The sequence below is a fragment of the Pleurodeles waltl genome, chromosome 9 (genome assembly GCF_031143425.1).
Source record: "Pleurodeles waltl isolate 20211129_DDA chromosome 9, aPleWal1.hap1.20221129, whole genome shotgun sequence".
Lineage (NCBI taxonomy): Eukaryota > Metazoa > Chordata > Amphibia > Caudata > Salamandridae > Pleurodeles > Pleurodeles waltl.
The window spans coordinates 306,813,455-306,835,300 of NC_090448.1; the positions used below are offsets into that span (position 1 = coordinate 306,813,455).

The window sequence follows — 21,846 nt, forward strand, 5'->3', positions numbered from 1 at the left end:
AGATAAATAACTTGTTCTTCCTGAAAACAGTTCCAAAGTGCTCATATGTGAAACTGTGCCATTGTCAATCTCGGTATAATCCGTGTAGGACTTTCCATACTTATTGTGACTGGGTGGGACCCCACTGAGATATGACTTTAATAGCTTCACCTGTACTATATCTTCAACTATACTATATCCTCAAAGTCAAAGGTGTTAAGAGCTACTGATTCCAGTTGCTCTGGCTATTAGAGATCGTAAATCTCTCCTAATTAGGAATTTTCGCAAGGGCCACAACTGTGGTGTCCACTCAGCACAGAGTGGACCATAACATTTAACATTTCCCCTGGTGACATTCATCTGCAATATGACTTGATTAACGATACTTGTATGCAAAGTTTGTTTACATTCTATTTTACATCTAACCAAAGAGTAATTGCCTAGATTGCTAACCAGCTAAATATTACATAAATGTCAGAGGTTTGGACCTTCGTGTTCCCTTTGTACCATTATGCATCGTGTTGCAAATCATTTAATCCACCAACATGTCAGATTAATTGTCCTGTCACCTTCCAAGTCTTCACCTTGGTGGACATCCATCTGTCTCCAGGCACTGGCACGTTGCAGGGCGAGACCACCCCTTCGTTGTCAGTAATGTTGGTTGCTTGGGGTGCACAAACTATGCGGAGGTCATAGGTGACATTCTTGTACATGTTTGGTTGTAGCCACAGGGCTCCCTCATTTACAATTATCAGAGGGAATAGGAATTTCATAATTCATGACTGCAGAGTGAGTCTCACTGCAGGTATAAATACAGACATTTGAATTTTTCAAAGGCACAACATATGTACTTCCTACTCCCTGACTTAATATCCCTCCAACTTCTGATCTTTCCCTAGGTGATGGATCAACACCTTCCTTCCAGTACTTCCAAACCCCTCCCCTCTTTGGGTAGTATCTGGGAGTCCAGATCTTTCCTCTACATGTGGGGCTTGCACTTTCTCACAGATCATGTGTTTGATATGATACACCAGTAAATCCCTAATTCGGTAGCACCACTTTGATTTCCCTTCTGTAATCTGGATCAGTAACTCATCCCAACACAGATATTCATTTGGTAGCTAGGCTGGACTGTGGACAATCCTACATTATGATCCAGTTGGCACTTTCACTCCTGCTCCCAAGAGTTTCATCTTCTTCTGTCCTGCCTGAATTTCACCCTCTTCTAGGGCAAATAGGTCTAATCCTATACTGTCAGGGGTGGCCTGTAATGGAAGTCTGGCTTGGGGTGTGTTTCCAGATAATCATAGTAGGTGTAGACTCAGTGTTTTGTGCTGTGTAGTGCTTTCCTCTTATCTAGTTTCTAAGCACTAACATAACACACCAGAAATGCACTTCTGAGGTCAAAGAAGACTTTTATTGTTGTTAATTCTTCCCCAACCACAATTTTTATGTATGACGAATTAGTAGCTTTCAAGCCCGCGTTAATCAAACAAAATATATCAGTTTGCAATATACACAGCAGGTTATATTTATAAGATATTGAATGCAAAGCAAAACAAATACTTCACCGTGTGGGAAACTATTTACAGCTTCATCTTTCTAAGGTCTGCAAGCTGATGACCCCCTGTCAGCCGCGAGAAAGAGATTCATCTACCCACACGGGATTGCTGGCAGCTGGCGCCAAGCTCCAGCACGAGGTCCGGCAGATTCGAATCTGACTCTCTGCAGCCTGTTACATTCGTTACAAAGGTGTGCCCCCTCCTCTCAGACTCGGGAAACTGAGCAAGCCTTTTGGAGACTGGCCAGGTCTCCAAGACTACTCCTGTTCCCAAGCTCAAGTGGAGAAAAACAACACCCATGTACCCTCTCTTATCATGTCTAGTCTACTGTGAAAGGCAATGGGCAGCTAACCTAGATATCAAATGCAATGTCTAGTGTCATGTCAAAGCCAATAGGCAGCTGATCATATCATGTCAAAGCCAATAGGCAGCTGAGCTGAATATAAAATGTAATATATGATATCATGTCAAAGCCAATAGGCAGCGGAGCTGAATACAAAATGTAATATATGATATCATGTCAAAGCCAATAGGCAGCGGAGCTGAATACAAAATGTAATATATGATATCATGTCAAAGCCAATAGGCAGAATATCTAATAGCATGTCAAAGTCAATAGGCAGCTAAACTGAATACATCATGTCAAAGTCAATAGGCATGCAATGTCAAAGCCAATAGGCGGCTAGACTGGATACAGCATGTCAAAGCCAATAGGCAGAATACAGAATGTAATGACTAATGCAATGTCAAAGCCCATAGGCGGCTAAACTGAATACAGAAAGTAATGGCTAATGCAATGTCAAAGCCCATAGGCGGCTAAACTGAACAAAACATACAATGTGAACATTGAGCAACTAATATGCGCAGTGGTGAAACACAAAGTCATTGGTCAAAACAAAATTTAACAAATGGCAGTACATGCTGTCATTTGTATAAATGGAGTCTGTTGTCCTACTGGCCTTTTTAACTCAAACACTGCCTTATTTAGATTTTTACTCCACTCTTTCAATTCTCATGTGCTGATAATTTACTCAGCTGTTCCTTCAGTAAACCATTGTATCTCTGTCATTCCATCTGCGTGTGGGTAATAGCTAAGATGTAACACCCACCTCTTTTCTAAAATTCTCGACCAGGGTGATGCCAGGAACAACAGTTGCCAAAAGTGGGGTTACCTTGTTCAATTGTCAGTAATCGGCAGGCATTCTGTATGTACCATCTGGTGTCTTTAAGGGCCATATAGGGGAGTTAAAATGACTCATGGCTGGTCTGACGACACCAACCTCCAACAACCCCTGAGTAGTCTCTGAAATGTCTTTGCCCTCTTGATATACAGTATTGTTTAATGCAGATGAACTCAGTTGGAGGGGGCACTTCCAAAGGGGCTCCATTTAGCATGCCCAACTAAGATTTTTCAAGCTTCTTCATGTGAATGTTCCTCACACCAAAGATAAACGTCTCCCAGTCTGTCTCAGTAGTTTTGCCCAGTAGCAAGTCCATACCAATAACGTACTCTGGTACCGCAGCCACCAAGACCTGAGCTGTAAATGGAGGTCCTTTGCCTGTTGACATTTTCATCTTAGTTGGTTTGGCCTCTGTCTCAGCACCCCATAAGCACTGATAATCACACTTTTCACAGGTAATATTTGGTGGTTGCCGCTTATTAAGGTTACCTCTGCACCTATCAGGAAGTGCCATCACATGTTGTTTTCCATTTTGGAGATAAATAGCCACAGGTACATATGGCCCTCCTGTCCCTGGGGCTTACCTCCTGCACTGCTCAGACCCCTGGGGCCTGGCCTGACCTTCATAAGGGCTCTGTGACTTCCCAGCCATTGCTGGGCAAGTCTGGGTGCAAGGTTGAGATTAGTACTCTCTTCACTTTATTGCTTGATCCAGTTTTCCCTGCTCTTCTGCCAGTGCCTCCTTTGGACTAAGAACTGCTGATGTCCCTGATGAGGGTCCATTCACCGTCGTGCCCCTTGAGACTAAGGCTGATTCGCGAAGCCACTTATGAGCTGCCCTTGGTGAACGATCTGGCTCTTTTTGGTGCTGTGGAGAGTGCCGCTCCTGCAGGAGGTCCTAGGCAAGAGACTGCCACGCACTATTGTTCCATGGATCCGTCTGCCTATCCTGTCATCGATCGAACGTCTGATGATGTAGCCTCTTTCTGGAGGGCCCTTCCATTCAATTGCTTCGAAGACGCTCTTCAAGATCATGACTACTGTTAAGTAGATTTGATGATTGGCTTATCTTACCAAATTCAAAGTTTGCATCTGTTACCTTTTTACTTTGGCCTGCTGTGCTTGTCATGGTCGACATTGTCTCTCTTCGTATGTTTTTAGCTATTTTTAACATGTTTTAAAAATACACTTTTTAGCTATTTTTGATTGATTTTAACATGTTTTAGTCCAGAGCATTTTAGCTTGGGTTCATTCGCCTTTGATGGCGTCGTCCTATTTGTTCCGGCAATCAGAAGGGTCTAGTGAATCCTACCTTGTTTTAATGGGAAGCAGGATTTAGCTTAGCCTTCTGGCTTGCGGACCTGTGCCCCCATCACCCAGTGACTTTTACCCTACTTAGCTTGCTCTGTTTTAGCGCAATTATTTAATTATATCTTTTCAAGATGGCTGCATTGTTTTTAGTTAGGATAGTGTTTTACTTTCATGCTATCAGTGCCACTCTGTTAAGGTGTCACTATCAGTACCAGAGATAGATAAGATGTGGTATTCACATGAGGTACTTTCCCACTTTGTGCTTTTGAGGGAACTGTTTATGTAATTGCTGCCCCAAGCATGTCTTGTTAAGTATTGTTTGGGAACAGTCCTACGTCAGGTGTCCGAGCAGATCTGTATAAATACACCTTACACAGACAGTCAGAGGGATTCCTACAGATGCCATTGACGCTATCAAACTGCACGTCGCCTTGACACTGACCCAGTCTTCATGTCCCCATGAAGTCTGATCTAGAGACCATGTCCATGAAAAGAGCCCCCAACAAGGGTTGGGGACTCTTCGCATAAACATGGTACTGGCAGATTAGGTTTAACAAACATAGCTCTCTTTAGGTTAGGTTCATCATGCTATGGTATTAGGACACATTTCATATCTTGTGCCATTTCATGTTATTGCGAGATGGTGGGGGTCTTTGTATTAATGACTCTCATGTTCACAATTCTGTTCCTTGCATTATTCGTTATCTTAATCATTGCAGCCCATTCAGCTTATCATAGATTGCAGTCTTGTTAATAAAACATATTTAAAACTTTACAGCATCCCTTTCATTGCCTGTGTCTGATTGAGATATGTTGTTCTTATGAGAAAGGGGTAATCTCCGTTTAACCACGACCACCCAGAGATGTTGCATTCTTGAGTCCATGCTTAAAGGCTGCCACAAATCACCTTTTACTGTTTGGGTTTTTGGTGAGGTATTGCTTGTGAGCCGGGAGGGTTGGGATGAGAGTTGTGACTTGTTGTTGGACTGGCATAGTCGCCTACAAACATAAGTACTGTCATCCTAAAACTAGCAGTCTTGCCTAGAGCAAGAGTCAAAATATGACACTTCCACCTCCTGTGCTAGATGTGCAGAGGGCTCATCTTTATGGGGAATATTCTTCTCCTTCTGTCTATGCTGTAATTCCTTTCAATTGGTAAGTAAATAGCTAGTTGGCTTCATGTCCATTTCTTCCTTCTTCAGCCCAACATTAAATAAATCTATCCATATTTGTCGCTGGGTCCGGATCAATCTTAAAGTGGGCTCCCCCTTATCTTGGCTCCCAACTCTGGCTGCTTTCTGCCGGTCCATTCCCTCCAGCTTTGCCATCAACAATACCACTTCGCCCACAGGTTGTCCCTGAGCGGGTCTTAGATGGGCCAACAAGGTTCCCTTCGTGTGTGGCAGAGATTTCTTAATTAGGCGTGCTCTTATCGCCACAGTCAGTGGCTCTACATCCGGCCCTGTAAACTGTTTAGAATATATGGCTGTCTGAATCGCCATCTCTCTTGTTTGCTCATTCGCCTCTGAGATGGTATGCCATGGTCCTCGGTCTTCCTCAACATCTATGGCAGTTGGGTACAACTGCTCTAACCCCTCTATTAACCAGCCCATCAAGGAGAATGCCTGCTGCCCGCTTGCAGTCTCAGCCTCTGCCCAACATGACAGCCAGAGGGAAAAGTTCATGAGGTGATGAACATTTTCCAATTCCCCCAGTATTCCATAACAGCACTCGACATTTGAACAGAGGCTTCCCAAGCTTTGGCCTGAACATGTGTGCTTTCTTTGTGTATAATCTCTCACCAGATGGGTATTCTGCACTTGTTCTCCACCCATTTCTTCTGACTTGTTCTGAACGAAGGGCGAGCGTCCTGAGCCACCCCCTTTCACCTGCATCCCCCTTCTAATTCTGCTATATGTACTTCCACGTCATTGTCCAAGTCGCACTCAACACTGTCAGAGACTGATCCTTTCCAGGTACTGGGATTCCACTTCTACTTATGCACCAGTGCCCTCACATGAACCACTGAGGGTGCCCTGGGCTTGCGTTTGCTCTTCTGCTGAGCTACTCGCATTGCTAATTTGGTGCATCTTGCCTCCATCTGATCGCCTCTAGCCACTGCACTTTCCTCAGTCTCTCTCATAGTAAACTATCTCTCCTGCAAGGCTGCTATTTCATCCTGCTTCTTTCTTATCTCAGTGTCCTGGGTTAATGTACACCGTGGGGAGCGCGGACAGGAAAAACCATCCAACTTAACCTGCTGCTTTCAGCTCCAGCTTCCCCTCTCTTAGCTTTACACATCTCACTTAATTTTCCACTAAAAGAGGAGTCACCTTTTCATCTAACATTTTCTATAGAACTGGCTCGACCTGACGGGTCAGGACTGCTGCAGCACCAGGAAACGGGTCTGTTGACAACAACCCAAAAATGGATCAGGTCGCTGCCCCCTGCTTCTCTTCTCCAGTCGCTTTGTCTCTTTTGCATCTCCCACAAAGGCATTATTGATTTGCACCCCACTCCTGGCACCAATTGTATGGAAACCAACCCAAGAGATGTCAGATACAAAACAATAATGACACTCAGTAAGAAGCAACACACAGCAAATGCAATTTTCTTTAATAAAACACCAGCACAAGAATATGTTGTGGCAATGATGGTTATACAGTAGCAGAAATGTTACATGTATATTGATAGTACAATGTTAGCTCAGCAATAGTGCAAGAAAAACAATTGAATCATTCACAATGCAGTAAATCAAAGCACGAGGAAAACAAATGAAGCTGGTCCATCAACCCCGAATACCTAACTTTATAGCAAACACCGGGAAGCCTGCTCCGAATTCTCTCTCTCAATCTTTTTTCTCCCTTTGCCCCCTTTTTTCCTCCCCTCTCCTCCCTCAGGAGGGGCCGTGGTGGTGGGCGACAGCAGATCTGCACAACTCTGTCTGTGAGCTTCCCCGAGACAAGTGCATCCCTCCTTTTATATACTAAAAGTTGCTTTAAACATCATTATGTTCCCTTCACACAAGCTCTGATTTTGTTATCAGTGTTTATGACTTGCTCTTACTGGTACCCATGGATCATTCTCCCAGGACCTTCAAACTACCCCCAAGCACTTTCAGGGCCAGTACAACCTCCCACGTTTCACATGCCTCGGCCGCGTGCCGTAAACAAAGCACCCTGGCAGATAGTTGTGTCTATGGAATGGCAAAGACACGTCACAAGCTGAGCATGAGACATGTTTTTTTATTTTTGCAAACATTTCCGCTCATCAATACTGTCTAAGCTAGTTAACGCTTTTGCCACCGTTGGTACAAAAGAACATTGCATCTTAAAAAGCTCAAGCAGAGACCAAACCAACTCTTGTTCCCGCAGTCATTTTCACTAGCAAGAAGTAATCTCATCAAAAAATGCAAAAACCTGGGAAATCCGGACCACCACTCCTACTCCCAGAATGGAGAACACTGTCAAAAAATATGAAAAGATTTTAGTAGCCACCACATATAAATAAATCAAGGATTAAGTAATAATAGTTAATGTTACTCATTTCTATATTCCTCTCCGGAAGGAAACCAAGCTCACACCATAAAATATTAGGAATTCCTCAACAGCTTCATGGAAAGCATGTGACTCGTATGAAATTATTTTGACACATATTTCTATAATGAAGAACCACCTCCAAAGTAAAGAAACACATGGAACACTTTTACACTCATTACAACGAGTAGTTAGCAAAGACAGCTCACACCTACATTACATTTTACCGTTATCATCCATCCAAATAGTATAAATGACAATATTTTGTTCTTGAACTTGCATGGTGCAGCCTGGTTAAAGTCTTCTTAGGTCAAAGTTCTCTTCCTATGTTCTCTAGGGTTAGTCAAGTGACCCCTTGCTCAAAAACATGGCCATAGAAAAACCAGTCACCAACCAGTTACAGATTGTATTTCCAAAGAATATCTGCATTTAGTCTGGCTCCAGGGCAGGCTGCAGCATTGAAACAGCTACCTTGGCAATACTGGGTGATATCCATTGCATACTATAGCCTTAGAACCCGCCGTACCTGGCACTACCGGCTATTAAAGGCCCGTTCCCACGTTAACAAGGGAGAGGGGCATACTGAACATCGGTGACTCCTGTTTGGTTATATTGTTGGACGTATCATTTTCCTTCAACATGATTAACAAGGGTACACTTCTTCAAATTTCAGAGCATTGCATGGGCTTTTAAGCGCGAGTACTAAGAGGATTTGCATAATTCCTCTCCAATACATTCCTAGTAGTGAAGGTTAGGAACTTCACACCTGCAAAGTCTCATAAAGCTCAGTCTCAGTCTTTGAGTTGTGTAATCTTTATTTAGAACCTTCAGTTGCAGGAATGGATGACAGATGACTTGGTGCTACTAACCCCCCCCCCCCAAAAATGAATTCCTCCTGCTCTACTCGCTCAGCTACAAATTAGAGCAGTCTATCCTAAATACAGTTTTGCTCCATCTCTTTAACGCTCCTTAAAATCCATTACATTCATGCTTGATTCAACCCTCACACTAATTCCCTGCATGAAAAAACTGTATTAAGCTTCAAATTTTAATTTACACTGCCTGAAAAAAATCTGCCACCTCATTTCCTTTGAACTCCCGAAAACAGCTGGCCTTACCTTGCTCATAGCTGGATTCGACTTGGAAATGCCAAATATAAATCACCATTCAACATTCATTGTACCACTTAAAGCAGTAATACATTCATTGACCAGGATTTTTCTCCATTGGCTCTCTGTCTCAGAAAGGATCCAATTCAGACAGTGCAGCCTGGGCTCTAATGCTATATACAGCAGCAGTCCTCCTTGGCTGATGGATCTGAAGTTTTACCCAGGTGGCTCAACAGATCAAAGAAGCCAGGACACTTTACTATGCTAGATTTACAAATTTAGAACTGCCTCCACATTGAAACTGTCCTTCACCGGAGTCTTTATGAAAACATCTCTTTTGACAGTGCCTAAATTAATCCACAGTAGCAGGTGACTACTGTGTAGTAAACTCTGGCTCTAGCACATTCCTGTTTATCCCTAGGTTGTTAGTCATTGTTCCTGATATGCTAAATCGGGCTTCTCAAATGAGTAGTTTGTGAGCTACAGGTAGCTCTCCAGCTACGTGTTAGCAGCTCTCATGTGTGCTGCCCTATTGAATTAGAAGTGTTTGCTAAGTTGAATAATCAATTGTATACTAAAATCGAGAGTGCACATTAGAGACGAAAATGTGTTTATTTTCACAGTTCATAAGCTGGTATTTTGAGAAAAATGGCTGAAATTCCAAAATAGTTTTAAACCTCATATTTGACTGATAAATCACGTGGCATTGGGGAGCCTTTTTATAAATGCCATTACCTTGGTGACAGACATTCCAGCTATGATTGTTATGTTACCCATATAGCAGCATCCCATATTCACTTATGGTCTGGCTTGACAGTGCGGCTGTCACTGAGAATCACCAGGGGAGGGGCTTTTGCTCTGTCCACACTGGGAGCCAGAAGTGCACGTTTTGATTGGGCAGACGTGTGCTTCCACAAAAAAAAGAGCCTGCTGTCTACCCAGCTGTGATAATTTTGTTTATTTATCAAGCTGTCTGTGCTTGAACATTTAGGGTCACACACACACACAACACTGTAATGCTATTAAAGTGTCTTAGACAACCAGATAATGTTTGATATTTTTCTCGGGCAGAAACAGAAATGGGAGGAGGGCAGTCATTAACCTACATGGATTTTTAGGTCTGACTTGATAGCGCAACTGTTAACTAACCTTTTAACCTATACCAATATTATTCTACCATTCTTTGCTTCCACACAAGTACATATCCATTCACATGTTACCTATTTTAAAGCTTCACATTACCATACAACATTCCTTTAAAGCCGGACATATTGTCATTGCCAATGTTTGCTCACATTACTAATGGCAGCCATGACTGATGCACTGAAGTGGTTCCTAGTGACAATTTTGCATGCAGAGGCCACTAACGCAATCCTATCCTATGCTGTCACTATTACAACACTAATATTAGTAGTGCCTCTCGATGAATTGCATTGATCATAAGTAGCTTTATTACAGATAAGGTTGAAAACTCCTGTATTAAATCCTAGTCTCTGTATAAGAGACCTTCATATTATTTGCTTTCATATGAAGTGCACTGATAACATTTTAATCTAAGTGCACCGTAAAAATATTCTAAATAAAAAGATGGTGTTGTTCTCCAGGGAAATACGGTAGTTAGCAATAATCTCAAATTGTATGTAATATTCTGTCAGATTACCATTGTGCTTCTCCTCACACTGCCACAGAAAGAACTGATATAACTGTCAATTGGTCCGTAAATGGTTGCTTAACAATCTTGAGCATTTTCCTGTCTTCTGTTCCTTGTTCAAGGTCTCTGAGGTTGTGCAGCTGGGCCCCGCAGAGTTGGTATTTCTTCTTGATGATCTGTCCCGAAAGCTGGAGCACATACTGGTGTCATCTGCTAAACGAGTCACTTTCTTAAAGGTATGAATTGTCATTGATGAGTGCTTCTTGTTTTGGATGACCTTTCATCTTTATAAAGATGTTAACGCTATGCATGTACTACTGAGCTGTGTGACACAGGCGCAATTCATGTCAGTTTTACTGCTAAACCTCTACCCTTTTTTGTTATATGTCTCGAGTATGGTGCAACTCTATTCCCACCCAAACCCCTCATCATGTGTGAATTGTATTTGGGAATAGGATGATGATAAGCTTGACGTTTATACCATGAACGAAATGCATTACTGCTGTGTATTGTTATTGTTTACCGAAATACGATCCCATTGCTTCAGTCAGTCTATTCCTGTTAACTAGTTATAAGAATCACCATCAACACATTTTCAGTTGTCCAAAAGATGAAATGATGCATAGCCTGCACCCATCCCCTGTCTCAACTGTAGTTACTGGTTTCTGCACCATTTCTGTACATCGTTCCTATTTTTTCCTTAGATGCCATTCTGTCAGAAGGAAAAAACAATACACAGTTCAGACCCCAGCAGCTCTAAAACCCTTAGTAGATAGCAGTAATAACATCAAATCCTCCCCACGAATGTTGATCATTTATACAGGAAGTTCTAATTCTTGTCTGGCTCACTTGAACTGCCTTATGCATTTTAAAACATAGGTCTACCCTCTTAGAGCTAGGGGGGCTTTAGTTGCTTGTCAGGGACATATATGTCTACAGGAAAGTTGCAGAAGATATCCCATAGCAATTCAGAATGCTCATCCCCGTGGAAATGAGTTTTGGTTTGGCTCTCAGGTTGGATATGCAGTACTCAGTACATATTTGCCTGTTTGCATTCTACCCTTTGATGCTTTAATTACTCTGTTTTTTACTATAAAATACAGACACCTTGTGCCCTGAGCTATGTTTATGTAGGAGTATTATAAGTAAATGTTTTATTATTTAGTCGTTAGGTGTCATTAATTCACTTTCTTGGAGAAGTTGAAGTTGCTCTCCTTCTGGAATGAGCTCATCTTTCTGATGAAGTCCAGTCAATGTACTGTTATGTTTTCTTGAGCAAGACCTCTGTCTACGTTGACAGAGATCATGTATTCTACTTTCTTTCTGGATCACGACTAGACTACGACCTAGATTGATGGCTCCACTGATCTAGTCACCCCAAGTCCCATGAAGATGTTTGTTTGGATTGAATAGTCCTGCATCTCTTCTGGCTTATTTGTCAACTGCTGGCTGTCATTCCGAGACCTTAATATCAAATAATTCTGGTGAATACTTATAACTGCAGATTCCTCACCATGTGAATCTCCTGAGTCGTACGGGGTTTGAAAAGTCCCTTGCAACAGCACAGGTTCACTAACAATTGGCGCCATTGGTCTCCATATCAACTCAGTCCTGCCTCTCTACATGTTGGCTTCCACCAGCATGTCCTTCCCTCATGGTTTTCAGCCTCAGATGATTTTCTTCCAAGCTGGGGCAATGGCTTATTCTTTTGCTGCAGACTCTGACATTTTTTTTCTCCAGTTTTGGCCCCTATCCCAGCTCCAGGGCCTTCAGTTTGGCGTTCTGCTCAGACTACATTAGTGGATATTAAGCCAACATGGGTTCTGACGTATCCCATATTTATTGAGAATACTCTCCTCCCATTTTACCTTGAAGGAAATATTACAGGAAGGTAGAGATGCTCTTTGACTCAGACTCCAATGATCTTCAAGGTCTTGGACATGTTCCCCATAATGAAGCCAACAATTAGGAGGAGGACCACTTGCTTCCACTTCACTATATTGATGGTGGCTTATACCTTGATCTGCAAAAAGTCAGTGGTTTAGATACATTATATGGGTCACCTGAAATGAGCCTTGCACTGCCCTCCAATTGAAGAAAATGCCTCACTATGTGGTGTAATGTGCAGAGTTGCAGGGTGTTGGAGCTACAGTTGAGACTGGAACTTAAGGGGGAATGGACAAGATTTTGCAGCTTGGACCTTTGAATAAGAGCCCTTTCTCCCATTTAATGACACCTTGACTGATTACTTCATGACGGACCTCCTTCAGTCCTGCCAGTGAGCCACCAAATTTCTAGGCCTAACAAACTTGCAGCAGATGATCAGACCTGTTTGACACACCATCTGTCTCCAGAGAGTCTTATATTTCAAGCCTCTACAAGTAACATCTATCACAATGCATTTCTTACTCTGCCTTGGTACAGGCCGTCTAAGACAATCGATTCAATGAGCACAGAGGTATTCTCCTTTGCTAGCTTTGCATTCAGATCATTAAATGGTGTCTACCTTTCTGATGGATTCTTCTAACTGCAGATTTCTCATGTTGTGAATATACTTTTCAGGCGTCAGACTGGATCCAGAAACATTTTGTGCAGTACTCCTGTGCATCAGTAGGTGGTGTAGTGTGGGTGTGTGACAACATTGTTCCATTCCAGAAGAGGCAAAAAAGCTGTATATAAGTTCTACTCATGTATGCTGATGTCATTTCATTTATTTCCATGCTCTCAGATGCAGATCAAGCTTGTCTTTGGTCTTTCTCACCACAATTTATCAGTTTTTGCCAGTATGCGAAGGAAACACTCAATAAGGAATCCTTCAGATTCCAAAACTATGCCCCTACCAACTGGTAGGGCCAACATTTTACATAATCTTTTCAGCGCTGGCTAGGACAGTGACAGTTACAAGGAAAGGGGCTACTGTGTTCCCCAACATAATGAGGAATACTGGTATGAGGAATTTCAAGATGCCAGTGTTCTGGAAACTTCTTCAGATACTTGCTTTGTGCCTCCCACTGGTCCTGTCACAGAGGAAAGCACCTCCTTTGCAGTTGTCATGCGGAATGTCGCAGAAGTTCTAGACTTACAGCTATCCACTATGAAAGTGAGTGTGTTAACTGAGGTGCTTCAACCAGATTAGGGCCTGCTGAGTCCCTGTTACCATTTAATGAGGGCCCTCATATATACCCTTTTGGGCACAAAGTCAAAAATATGTTTAGGTCCTCCCTTTGATACGCAGGTCTCTCGTTGCCATCATCCCCACCAGAAGACCCATCCTTTCCTACAAAACATCCCATGCCAGAGAGCTTGGTGGTACAGGCATCTACAGCAAAGCAAATCCCAAGTCTTTTCCTTCCACTCATTCTGATCATGAGCCTAAAAGAATAGCAACATTTAGAAAACAGATGTTTTTCTGGTACAAGCCATGCCTTCTGAATGCCATCTGCCCTCTAGGCTGCTACTTTCAAGCCCTTTATGCTACAGTGCACACATTTTGCCAAATGGCTGTTTCTGTTGAGTTTTGGGCATCCTTAACACAGGCTATTCAGGACTGTCACGATGGTGCAAAATTTGTCACATGCTCTGCTTGGCACACAACAGTCTGCTTAGATCGAGCAATGGGTACTTCAGTGCCATGACTGGATGAGGTCTACAGGCTCCTCCGTGGGTATCCAGTCATCCTTAATGGGCATGCCACTTGATGGCTCTCACCTTTCTGGAGAAAAAGTAGACATGGGCCTGGAACAGTTTAAGGAGAACAGAGCATGTTCCTTGGGAATTTCTGCCTTCAAGACATTTTCACAAACCATTTCCCCTCTCCATGGCTGCGGTCAGGGTTTCCAATCTGCCAACTGGAGGCCTCTCCACAACCCCAACTGACCTCCTCCTAGGACATCAGGGACAATGTGCAGCTCCTTCCCCAACCTTACAGCATCTTCAGCCACAGAACCACTTTAGTGCGTCCTTGCTGGCACACAGCCACCCTGTCAGAGGCAGGATCTGCTATTTCTTCCAGGGATGGCAAGCCAGTCCTTCAAACAAGTCCTACAATTTTTGTATCATTGCTACTCCCTACCATTTCTTTTCCCACCTCGGCACCTTCCACCACCAACATTGCAGCTGAAGGAGGGCCACCTCTCCGTTCTGCAGCAGAAAGTGCAGGCCCTTATAGACAAAGGTGTCATATAGAGGGTTCCTGCCTTATAGGTAGGCACTGGGTGTTTCTCCCACAACTTCATGTGCTGAAGGACAGAGGCTTTAGTCCTATTTTGGATCTTCTCCCTATCAGTGCCTTCTTGCTAAAGGACAGATTCTAGATGCCAATCCAAGTCCTGTCGGCTCTTGAACCTCACAACTAGAAAGTGGCATTAGACTTGCAGGAAGCTTATTTTCTTATCTCCTTACTGCAGGCCCACAGGTGTGCTACCTGAGGTTCATGGTGGCCAAGCAGTATGTTTGCAGTACTTCTTTTTGGCCTCACCAGTGCCTCTTAGGTATTCATGAAAGTGATGGTGGTGGTCGTAGCACAATTTTTGAGGTCAGGGTACCAGTCTTCCCCTAGCTCAAAGACTGATTGGCTCGCCCGGGGCAGTCGTTAACCACTTCCAGACGACGACGAACCTCCTAACATAATTGAGATTCACTATAAGTGCCCTGAAGTCACAACTAACTTCTTCAATGTTGTTAAGAGTCACTCTGCTGGAAACGGTATATCAGCCTCGATCCAGGACCTCAGTCTGGATGGCTCTGAGGCTCCTGGTATTGCTTGCCTCCTTTATCCTGCTGGACAAACATATCTGGTAGCACATGCAGACCTCAATCCCAGTGGGCACAACATCAGCGGAACCTGCTGGATTGTATCCAGAGGAGATTGCAAAAGATCAGCAGTTCTAGCAACGGGACAGCAAGTGGTAGTGCACCAAGCAGGGTGGGGTTGGGGTTTTGGGGCCAGTGTGAGGAAGTTAAGTACCTCAGGAACTGGCTGACTGCCAAGGAATTTCTCTTATGGTAACCTACCTGGTGGTATCTTTAAATGCAGGGCAGGGGAACTCAGCTGCCAATACTTAGCGGCTCACGAATGGCTTTTGCACCATTAAGTGAAACAGGGCATCTTCCAGCAATGGGGAAAACACTGCCTTTATCTTTACGCTATTACTGATGGAAAGGGGATTATGATGTGGTGTGGTTGTGAGACCGCACAAAGTAATAATGTTGCAGTCTTTATCAGGTCCAATTATGTTTTTTTAGTAACCCCCTTAGCTCAGTCGTGGGTAGCTATGGCACAGAGAAATCAGTCTTAATCCAAGAAACATGTATGAAGCATTCAGAAGTATCACCACATTTAATAAGAACCACAGCACAATAAAAATCTGACACCAATTTATAAAAATAGAATGTGTTTTTTCTCTTAAAATAAACACCAAAATGAAAAACATCTACGAAGGCAACCAGAAACATGAATTTTCAAAGTTAAGTAAATCACTGTAGTTCTGTATTATGAAATGCAGCAAATTGTTGTAAGTGGTTTAACATTTAGTAGCCAACTGGCTATTACAGCTACTTCTCTTTACTTGGTTGGGCCACAAAGTGTTGGGGGGCCAATCGCAGAGAGGCCACTCGGTCCATGGAGTCATTTAAGCTGTCCGATCCAGGAGTCTTTGACTCCTCAGTGCTCTTTTCTCCTTTACCGAAGTCTAGTCAAGAAGTAGTTCTGATGCTGGGGATCCAAGATCCTTAGTATGCTGGAGATGCTGAGGATGCTTTAATGGTGATGATGCTGAAGAGATGTGAGGTTGTTTCTGGCCTTAGGACTCAAACTTTGTGTTGCAGCAGGGGAGTCTTGTGCTGGTCCATTCGCCAATGGTCAACTGGTCTCCCTGTTACTGCAAGCTCAGAGGTTCCTTGTAGGTAAGTAAACCCTTTTCTTTATGGGACCTGATTCCACTTAGACCTTGGGTCCCACGGGCTTGGAGGGCACCTTGGTAAGGTTGGTGCTTAGTCACCCAACAATCAACTGAGCGTCTTGCGGCAGGCAGGCATTCCTTGGCAGCTGGGCTGTCGAGGCGTGCAGGGTTCCTTTGCTTTTGGTGATCCTGAAGCTTAACCGGAGGCTAGCCAGCTGGAGTCACCACTTCTGTCCTGGCAGAAGTGGAGCTCTTTTTCTTGAAGTAATTAAACCAGCACAGTCATCTTTGCAGGTCCCTTGGATGTAGCTGGTGCAGTCCAGTCTTTAGTGCGGCCGCTCTTTGTTGAGTCCAGGGAGCAGCAGGGCAGTCCTTTGGTCTTGTTTCCAGTCCAGTAATGATCTGAGGACTGCATGTCTGGGGTGCCACTTTTATGCTATGTTCACGCTTGTGGGAAGGGTGGACTCACTAGCCAATGGAACAGTAGTTTCCACGAAGCTACCCTTCCCACTTTACATTACTTCCTGGGGGTTGGACCACCAAACAATCCCAGATTATATCTCTTTACTGGAATCTAAGATGGTTCAAGTCTTCTTTCCTGTGAGGAGCTCTGGACAAACCCCTGGGGTGTACCCAGCACCCTGTGCCATTCCTCCTGGAAAAGAGGTTCTGCAATGGATGTTCCCTCATAGTAGATGAGATGCCAGCCTGTCTGTCTATGCAAAGAAGCAGCCAAGCGAAGGTGTGATCGCCACTTGATCCACTGAGGCGTTAGCCTCTTTGAAGCTGGGCCATCTGTGGCCACCACTTGCTAGTCATCCTGCTACAGGAGGTCACACCTCTTCCCTTCAGCAATTCTTTGTTCCCTGCTCCTGGGAGCTCTTCATACTTCCTAGGAGGAGGGCAGCATGTTGTCATGGGTAACAACTGCTGAAGAGAGACGAGAAATGCTACCCGTGGTTTGGGGAACAAAGTGGTGACTTTTCTAAAGTCACCTTTCTTTTAAAAGTTACCTTAAATGTGATCGCAGCAATGATCCGGGTTTACTGCAACAATTAATTTGATACCTTGAAGTAATACATGTGTTGGTCGCTGTGAGTGATTGGGTTGTTGGTTGACTGTGGTGTTTGCAACAGCCACAGTCCCTTGCAGGATGAACCACAAAAAGTCATTAAAATGACCTGTGCTTAACCCTGGGTAGCTTGGCACAAAAAGCAGCCAGGCTTAACTTAGAGGCAACGTGTAAAGCATCTGTGCACCATACAAACAGTTATTAAGTGACAACATAACATAAGAAAAATCCCCAAGCAATTTAGAGAAATACAGTACATTTTAATAAATTATTTGACACCAAAATGTCAAGAATTCAATCAGTAGAACCGGAGTTCTGAATTTTTAAAGTTTAAGGATCAAAATAGCACTTAAAGCGAAAAGCGCCAACCTCGGACATCTGGTCTCACTAGACTGAGGCAAAGACAAAAGTTGAGGCCAACCGCAACGGATACAAGAAGAGGATTGGGCCTGGTCAGTGCTTACCTTTGGACTTAGAAATATTTTGAAGAGCAAATGTCTGAAAAGGTAGAAGTTCAGCGGGGCAAGGCTGCCGGAGAGTCAGAGGGGGGGAATGTCATTGTTGTATAGCCATGGAGCAGAGCAGCGGTGAGGATTTTTTCCTTTGGACTTAGTCGCCGAAATGGAAGCTGAACATGTATAGCTGTACGAAGCAGATGTCTGTAGGTCTCCTCTTGGTTCCCAGAGCTCTTTTTCGCCAAATTTTGTCTAAGCCTTCGGTTTTTTAAAAATTACCATTTGGGCATCTTTAGCACCACAACCAAGCGTCTTGGAGTAAATGGGGATCTCTTAGTGGTTCAAGACTCACTCAGGCTGGGTTCATGTGCGGGTTCAAGATGGTAGTAGCCTATTATATGTCCCTGTGGCTTTGAACAGGAGGCCAGCAACCTAACCCTTGGAGTATCTTCTGGCAGTGCTGGGTGCAGGGTTAGGTGCAAAGCTCAACAGCAGGGCTGGCCTATGAGGGTTCAAGGCAGGTGTCAGACAGCAAAACACTCTTTCCGGGTGCAGCAGCATTCTGGCAGAGTGCACAGCAGGTCACAGCAGCAGACAGTCCTTTGAGTGTCCTTCCACCGGTCCAGTAGTGAACAGAAGAGTGGTCTGAGAGCCCTCTTTTTGTACCCTGATGCCATTCTCCTAGAAGGTGGGAGAAGTTTCCAGAACGGTTCTTTGGAGTTTTTGGAAATTCCTGCCTCCAAGCTGGCTGCAGTGACAATACAAAGTTATCTAAGGCAAATTGTGAGGAGTCAGCACACAGGCCTATTAAGATGCAAGTAGGGCTGTGTTCAGCTCAGTCCCACCATCCTGCCAGTTGATGGCCCATTGAGGCTCAGCTAATCCGACTATAGTGTGACTGTCTAGGTGGAATTCACAGTCTGTCAGCTACCCCCAGTCATGTGGCCGAAGGCAGACTGCAGGGTCAAAGAGCTGAGGGCAGGAAAATGTAAACTTTCTAAAAGTGGCATTTTCAAAATTGTAGTGATAAAACCGAATTTACTATTAAAGAGGGTTTATCGTTACAATTCCATAGGTACCAAACATGATATATCGACCTCCTCTTGCTGCTTACAAATGTAATAAGGAATCTCCAATGTTATCCTACAGGAGGGGTAGGCCTCACAGTAGTGAAAAGCACATGACTTACTTTTTAATTACACAGCACCCTGCCCTACGGGCTACCTTAGGGGTGACATATGTAATAAAAGGGGAGTTTAAGAATTGGCAAGGTGTTTAAAATGGCAAGTCGACGTGGCAGTGGGACACTGCATTCAGGCAGCAGTGACAGGCCTGGGACTTGTTTTGAAGTGCTCTTTAAGAGGGTGGCACAATAAGTGCTGCGGGCCCACTAGCATCATTTAATATACAGGCCCTGAATATATGGTATATCTCTCTACAAGGGACGTACAAGTAAGTTCAATATGCCAATCTGGTATATGCCAATCAAACCATGTTAGGGAGAGTGAGCAGAAGCACTTTAGCACTGGACAGCATTGGTAAATGGCACAGAGTCCTAAGGCCAACAGAATAAAAAATCCAGAAGAAAGGAGGCAAGCAGGCAAAACGTTTTGGGGGAAGACCACCCTAAGACTGACAAGTCTAACAGTCACAAATGCAAGTTAGCACTAAGTGCAATGGCAAGTTAAACGCCTTGTTAGGCAGTGGAACCACCAGCTTAGCTACAATGGAAACTGCAGGTTTGTATTTTCACTGTCAGGACACGTTGAACCCATAGTTAATATGCCCTTCTTTCTAATACAAAGCACTCTTCCTGGGGTGTTACCAAGGCCTTTCTTAGGGGTGGCTTATTAATATTAACAAGAAAGGATTGACCTGGAAAAGAGTTCATTTTGCCATGTCAAATTTGCAGGTTTAAAGCTGCCAGACTAGGCTGCAGTGACAGGCCTGCAGTCATGTTTTCTTCTTGTCTGTTCAATGGTGGCACAATTAAGTGCTGCAGTCCACTAGTGACGTTTAACTTACTAGCCCTGGGTACCTTTGGTACCTTATACTAGGGAGCTATCGGCAAGTTAAATGAGACAGTCAGGTATTAGCCAGTTGTACACATACTTTGGCTGGACAGCAGGACCCAGTGCACTATACAATTGAAAAACCAGCAGCAGCTGTCCAGAAACATGGGGGTGGGACGGATGATACAAAAAGAGGTCCTTTCCTATATGGAGAATGTGCAATATCTTCACTTAAGCACGTTGGAGCTTCCAAAGCAGTTTTCTGAGTGGAGCTCGGTCATCTCTATGCCTCCCCGCCACTGCCTCTCATGCCACAAGTTCTAAAGATGTCACACGTCATTGTTTCAAGCTAAATCAATTGGTGCTGCAAAGCATGTGGGCGGTTCTGTCCATACCCAAATATTAAGCACAGAAAATGAGATGAATGGATGCTTGCATTAAGTCTAACCACTGGCAATCACTCAGGGTAACATTTCAATCCATTGTTTTTTTGCCCAGCATGCCATATCAGGTTAGGCCCAGCCATATGCAAATCAGTCCTGGCTCTGCTCCAATAGAAACAGTCCAGCCCAAACTGTCAAGATAGGTCCTTTCTGAACCGGAACACTAGCAACCCAAGACTGGTTTCACCCTAATCGGGGCTCTTCAGAAGGGTGAAGCTTGGCTCCAATGGTTCCAGTCTTGGGTTGCTTGGGTTCCGTTCTTGGATTCAAGCTGAGGTGGCATGGTGGGCAAAAGAGCAGTGGGTTGGAATGCTACCCTAAGTGATTGCCAGTGGTTAGACTCATTGCAAGCATGTTCCCATCACGTTTTGTGTGTTTGATAACCTCAAATATTGCAAAGCCTTTCTCTGAGTTGTCTCTCCAGTTGCAGGATATTCAGTTTGTTGCTCATGAAGATGATGATGTACAAACGTGAAGTCTAAGGTTAAAACCCTGAAGGTGGTTAATGTAATCAATCAATCAATCAGGAATTTGTAAAGTGCACTACTCACCTGTGAGGGTCTCAAGGCGCTAAGGGGGGGACGGGAGAAGGTGGGAGGAAGGTGCTGCTACTGCTTGAACATCCAGGTCTTGAGAAGTTTCCTGAAGGTAAGGAGGTCTTTGGTCTGGCGCAGGTGGGTGGGAAGAGTGTTCCACGTTTTGGCTGCGAGGTGCAAGAATGATCTACCGCCGGTTGTAGCTCTGCAGACGCGTGGGACGGTTGCGAAGGTGAGGTCGGCGGAGCTGAGATGCCGGGTCGGGATGTAGCAGGAGAGCCGTCTGTTGAGGTATTCTGGCCCGGTGTTGTGCAGTGCTTTGTGAGTGTGGGTGAGGAGTTTGAAGGTGATTCTCTTGTTGAGTGGGAGCCAGTGCAGGTTTCTCAGGCGGTCTGTGACGTGGCAGTGGCGGGGGATGTCCAGGATGAGGCATGCAGAGCCATTCTGGATGCATTGCAGCCTCTTCTGTAGTTTGGCTGTGGTTCCTGCGTAGAGGCCGTTGCCGTAGTCCAGTTTGCTGCTTACGAGGGCTTGTGTGACTGTTCTTCTGGTTTCGGTGGGTATCCATTTGTAGATCTTTCGGAGCATGTGGAGGATGTTGAAGCAGGAGGAGGAGATGGCGTTGACTTGCTGGGTCACGGATAACGAGGAGTCCAAGATGAATCCTAGGTTGCATGTGTGGTCGGTGGGAGTCGGAGTGGCTTTGAGAGTGGCAGGCCACCAGAGGTCATCCCATGCGGAGGGGGTGGAGCCGAAGATGAGGACTTCCGTATTGTCGGAATTCAGTTTGAGGCAGCTGCTCTTCATCCATTCAGCGATGGCCTTCATTCCTTCGTGGAGGTAGGTCTTGGCGGACTCCTTGGTGAGGAAGAGGATCAGCTGGGTGGCGTCTGAGATGATGTTGAGGTTTTGGGATCGGGCGATGTTAGCATGCAGAGAACAGAAAGGAGTTTTAAAGATTCACAAAAGATTCTAGCAAACAACAGGTCTAATACCCCTCTGTGAGAAACATCAGCATTAGCCACAGAAACCTTTCTAACAAGGCAGGGAAACAAGGAAAGGAGAAAGAAGCCAGCCATTAGCACCCTTCAGGAAACCT

At 44.4% G+C, this 21,846-nt stretch overlaps 1 protein-coding gene across 1 annotated transcript in view; it reads left to right on the forward strand.

The window, feature by feature from the left end:
* The window catches only part of FANCD2 (FA complementation group D2), a 1,182,674-nt gene that overhangs the window by 610,109 nt on the left and 550,719 nt on the right, over positions 1-21,846 (forward strand). The window contains exon 30 of the mRNA XM_069206781.1: positions 10,452-10,565. Coding sequence (XP_069062882.1) covers positions 10,452-10,565 — 114 coding nt within the window. The remainder of the gene's footprint in view (positions 1-10,451; positions 10,566-21,846) is intronic.